Below are 6,000 nucleotides of genomic sequence, written 5' to 3'. Positions count from 1 at the left end.
GCCGCAGTTAAGTCCTCCAAAATATTAAAAAATACTTCATACCCCTAAGGGGTCGTCCATTAATCACGTGATGTTTTTTTTTTTAAGCAAATTTTTAACCCCCCCTCACCCTTAGTGATTTGTGGCGAGGTTTTAGACTACCCCCCCCCCCCCCCCCCCTCCTCACAATAAATCACGTGTATTTTTTTTGGTACAAAATATTTTTCAAAAATTCAGAATATTATCTTCTTCCTAGTATGTTAAAAATTAAGCACAGTGATAAAAATGTCCAGACACACATTAAGGTTGCAGGTTTATTCTCACTAGCATAAAAATAATAAAGGAAAGGCTTATATGTGATTTACCCATGTATTCGGCGCCACATTCACAGTCTTACTGGCGACTGGCAAGCCGATCCGGGTGGTTCATGTTGCGGCGGGCGGGGATATTGTTGCCTGGCTAGGGCGAGTCAAGGTCACGCATCGCTTTTCGGTTTAGTAGAAATCGGGCGAAAAAATAAATACACGTGATAATCTCTATACACCCCCCCCCCCCCCTCCAACATTGTGATATTTCGTGATTTTTCCCGACACCCCCCCCCCCCCCTTTTCGAGCCTCACGTGATTAATGGACGATCCCTAAGTCTGGCCCCCCCCCTACAAATTATCATATGGGCGCCCTTGTCACTAAATCTTTGGAGGAAATGCTTTCTGTTTAAAATGCGATAAAACGAAGGTTTAAAATAACCATCAGACTACTATGTATTTATCAGGGGTATTCTTGTGTATTTTCAACCTTATCAATGCATTTATTTTATTTTTACAAGTGATTTTTTAAATTACACGTATGGAAGCTGAAGGGGAAATTAGTAGTTGTTTTTAGAAGTTTAATAAGCCACATGATGTAGGTGTTTTACACTTAACTTTTATACAGAATAATTAACTAATGTGATGTTATCTTCTATCTAGTTGAAATATTACGTTATTTTGTCCTGACCTTTACTTTTTTTTATTAAGTGATATGACAAAAGTAGGCAGATTGGCAGTTTTTTTTAGTATGATATATTTTGGTAAACATAGTATTGTGCAGTTAAAAATAACGAGAAAAAAGAATCAGTGTGTCTTATTCACACGAAACATAGAAACTATTTATTTATACGACGTGATTATTATCGGAAACAAGTTGTTTCGAAGTTTGTTCAGAGGAAAAAACATAACTTTTTTTTTTTAGATACATCGTATATCTCACACACGTAATTTCTGAGTAAATAGAATTGAGGCAAAACCTTAAATTTCACGAAAATATATTACTTAACTCATTTGAAAGAATTATTTACCAGTATTAAATGAAAGTTACACACGTAGTCGGCTGTATGACGGGGTTATGACGGCTATGACGGCCTTACGACGGGCAAACAATCCCGCCTTACCTATGACGGGCATGTCGTAGCTAAGGCGTCTTCCAGAAGGCGAAAAAAGATCCATGCTCGCTTTTAGTAGCGAAGCGTCATACCGATGACGCGTCAACCCAATGACGGGCGAAAAAGAGAACCATGCTCGCCCGGCTGGAAGCCCCGCCCAGCCGCGATGACGCGTCATTGTTGCGTCACTAGCAAGAGCCGCGATTATTTCACCGGTTCATTTAACCCCCGCGGGGCGATCACCAACACAACATTCTGCGTTAAACGCCGACCGCTGATGACGTAACGGCTTGTACCGTAATCGTTTCAGTGTGGACACACATTTCGGACGGCATTCATCGCATAGGTGCTAATTTACATACCACGTGTATATCAGTTGGTGGTCTGGATCGAATAAGAGGTTAGCGATGTTTTTTTTTAACTATTATAAGTATTAAATAATGTGACATTTTAGTGGCGTAATTTTCTTTAAACATTAGCTGGGTGTATTGGAGGCCAAACATATTTGCAATGAAGTTTAACGTTTCAGTTATTTGCGACACATATTTATTTTACTCCATGTTTAAATGAAATAATTATAGAACAAATCACAAAGAGTTTTAAAATGATTGAAACAAAAATTAATCTAAACATAAATATTTATATTTCACTGAAACAAAATTTCCGTATTTTACTGACATAATAGTTTATTTAACGCACACATTAAAAATTCAGTGGTTGCTTGCCTTTGACGTCACAAGTGAAAGTGTCTCACAAGTCCAGCGGGTCATAACGAAACACACACAGCATAGTTGGTTCGTAATATTCAAATACGGTACGTATTTCGGTAGAGCGTGGAGAAAACCGCATATCTCCGTGAGTTACGTCGTAATCAACCCACAAGTTAGACTCAATTTGCTTATACATGATCAAGTCTTCCTAAAGTGCTCAGTGGTTGAAAACAAAGTCAAGTCCTTTGCTGGAATGCACTACTTTTCCTTGTGTATAACTAGGGACCGGAAAAATTCGCGTTTTCAATGACCTCTAGGATATACTCCATGATCCTCTATGTACTTGTGCAGATTACACCTGCTGATTGGCTACTAACTCGTGACACGTGTTAACTGGGAAGCTTGTGATTCGATACTTCTGTCGAACGTTTTCCATTGGTCCAGAGTCCTTCAGATAAACTGTGGCCCAATCACTGAAGCAGCAAGGAAGGCAAATGTATTTGAATTCTAGCCTATCGCGAAATGAACCCGCGAATTTTTCAGGTGTCTAGTACTGACGGAGGAAGGGAGGGTGGCCTCACCTCGAGCTCCAGGCCGCTGAACTCTCTGGCGCAGAAGTCGCAGCGCGCGCGCCGCCCGGCGCACGTGTACTTGAGGTGGTCCTCCATCAGCAGGCGCGGGATGTGCGCGCCGCAGCGGTTAGCGCACGGCACGGCGTCGTGGCGGCACGTGTTCAGGTGCGCCTGCCACAACCACACCGCGAGCTGCACTCTCCACACCACTCTCCACACTCTCCACACCACTCTCCACACCACTCTCCACACCACTCTCCACACTCTCAACACTCACCACACTCTACTCTTCACACTCTCCACACCACTCTCCACACTCTCCACACCACTCTCCACACTCTCCACACCACTCTCCACACTCTCCACACCACTCTCCACACTCTCCACACCACTCTCCACACTCTCCACGCCACCCTCCACACCACTCACCACACTCTACACACCACTCTCCACACTCTCCACACCACTCTCCACACCACTCTCCACACTCTCGACACCACTCTCCACACTCTCCACGCCACCCTCCACACTCTCCACACTCTCCCACACCACCCTCCACACTCTCCACACTCTCCACACCACCCTCCACACTCTCGACACCACTCTCCACACTATCGACACTCTTGACACTTTTGACACTCTCGACACTCTCCACACTCTCAACACTCTTACATTCTCAACACTCTATAGACACTGCGTTGCACAAACTATTACACTATCCCTTGTCGCATTTCAATACCATCATCTGTGGCTGTGCCATGGACACGGCCGTGTGTCGTACGTGAATACGTGCACGTAACATGCACATAGGACTTCACGCCTCCACAACTCTCTCACAGCCGCTTGGAAGAGTCCGATAGAGAGAAATAAAACTTTATATATCACCATAAGTGGACGGCTGCTAACTAATGTCTAAAATGGAGCAAATCATATTTGATATGTGGAATAGCCTTCCTGGAACCTATATGACACAACCAAAAAACAAGCTTTGCTATTCTTACAATCTTAGGCTCTGCCTATTCATGTGCACCTTCTCTTCAATGAATAAAAAAAATACGTAAATTAACCAACAGCTTACAATTATTCCTAAAATGGAAAATAAATAGTTATTGCCAGACATTGTTAAGCTTTCGAAAGCGACGGAAGGTCAACTTCCCAACTAGGTAATAAATTTTTACAAAACCAGGTGCTTTTTTATTTTAATAAATAATTAAATAATTTAATAATTTTTGTTTTATTGTTTCATCATCTACTAATGACTAGCATACTTTTTTTTTTTACATTTGCGTGTTTTTATTTTCTCTAAGCAGCATTTATTTTTAAGACTAAATGATGAATTTGTGAATAAAATAAATAGATTTTTATCTCTTTTTTCTACAGTATTAAAATTCTATGTAGATACAGAGAAAATACATGTTGCGGCTCGCTAATAAAAAAAACTGGAGAATCTGTTGAATCTCACTGGCAAGTCTGCCGACCCCTGGTCTAGAAGACTGTCGATGTCCTCCAATGGCAGCGGGGTCCTTACCACAACGCTGAACGTACAATAACGCCGAAAAACATAACGCCGAATACCAAATTGACTACAACGCCGACAGCTAGAAAACTGCTGTGTACCACAACGCCGAAATACAGTAACGCCAAAAAATGTTGCCGCGGGGGGGGGGGGGGGGGGGGGGGCACAGGAGCAAAATGAAAAACAACTGAATGAATTTATGTACCTAACCTAACCTTTGTGGCAGTCCTGCAATGACATTTTTCGGCGTTAATGTATTTCGGTGTTGTGGTACACAGCAGTTTTCTAGCTGTCGGCGTTGCGGTCAATTTGGCATTCGGCGTTATTGTACGTTCGGCGTTGTGGTGCGTCCCCATGGCAGCTACGCGCGGCAGGAAGACGGGCATAACGGCTCTCTTCCCACCCCGGGCCGCAGCGGCAGGCAGTGCGTTCCCGCTAGAGGTCAGTTCACGCTCGTTCATGTTCACGTGATGTCGCCAGCGTGGGAACGGCGCGCAGTCGCCAACAACCCGAGTCTGATTCGCTCGTCAATTCACTCCTTTACTTTCGGTTCGACACAATTACAAATAACTGTTTTTGACGTGACAACGTCTAATAAATCGATGTACGCCGGCTGCACGCACGAAAAAGGATGACTCATTGTCCCGTTATGCGCATTGTCCCGTTACGCTCATTGTACGCTTGCGCCGCATCTATCTCTCATCCACTCGATTGGAACAACCATCGATTTGACTTTTTCGAGGCACATTAAACTTGAAACACTCCCATTCGTTTCCTACTTTTCCTATCATCGTCTTATCCTTAACAGAATAACACAGATTGGAAGAAGTTAAATAGTTAACATGTATAAAAGTTATAGTTAATATAATCTGTTCGTTAAAGCAATAAACATATTTGAATTAATGAGTGCAAATAAAAGTAAATTTATCAATTAAATTGTAGATTTCATTTCACTCCTTCTTTGTATCCACACAAAATAGCGATAATACAATAAAAATGATTCAATTTTTATTCATAAAAGTATGCAATCATTTCATCAACGTTTTGTTATGACGTCACGTTAAACTATCGTCCGTAAACCGACTTTACAGACAACCAATTTTTTTTTCTGGCACGTCGGTGTATACCGTCCATTGGCTGCTGCCGCATTTTACGAGTTGCACGTGATTGGGTCATTTGACTTTTGTAGTGTTGTTTTTGGTTTCTCGTCCTTCCAGGCGTTTCAGATCCAGGCCACCCGTTGCCTCGCCAAATAATAACGTGGAATTTTGCATGTCTCTACTCTAACTCGCATAATTATTTGAGAGGACAAATCATAATAAAACATTTAAAAAAAAATAATGTGAGCGAGTTTCCAAGCACTAGCCAGAGATGTGTAACATCTAACCCCGGGAACGAGCAAATTCAAGTCTTCTTATATTACAAATACATGTGTGATTAAGAAGCTCGCGAACGAAATTTCACGTAGACGCAAATTGTGTCTTCAACTAAATTTCTGGACGCGAATCCCACGTAGTTTCCGCGCCCGCCGCTAGAATTCTCTGCCGGAACACTTACGTCGACTATCAAATCATTTGATTTTTAGAGCGAAATTTTAAAATAAGATAATGAAAAGTCTCCGATAAAAGCGAAAAAAGACTTGGAAAAAATACTAAACCCCGGCTTTAGACATGATTTTCGACATGAAATTTTATTAAAACACTACTAATATGTGGCTTTGACTTTGGTTCGTGCCACCCGCCACAGATCGCAGCACCGTGGTTTCATGTTTCAGATCCATGCGACTTCCGTTCCATTCACAAA

General features: G+C 42.1%; 1 protein-coding gene across 1 annotated transcript in view; it reads right to left on the bottom strand.

Moving 5' to 3' along the window:
* Positions 1-6,000, bottom strand: part of LOC134540428 (TNF receptor-associated factor 4) — a 132,520-nt gene that overhangs the window by 58,250 nt on the left and 68,270 nt on the right. Inside the window, exon 3 of the mRNA XM_063383171.1 lies at positions 2,691-2,852. Coding sequence (XP_063239241.1) covers positions 2,691-2,852 — 162 coding nt within the window. The remainder of the gene's footprint in view (positions 1-2,690; positions 2,853-6,000) is intronic.

This window comes from Bacillus rossius, chromosome 16, assembly GCF_032445375.1.
Source record: "Bacillus rossius redtenbacheri isolate Brsri chromosome 16, Brsri_v3, whole genome shotgun sequence".
Classification (NCBI taxonomy): Eukaryota; Metazoa; Arthropoda; class Insecta; order Phasmatodea; family Bacillidae; genus Bacillus; species Bacillus rossius.
Note: the sequence above shows the minus strand (reverse complement) of the source record. Positions and strands in the feature narration are given on the sequence as shown.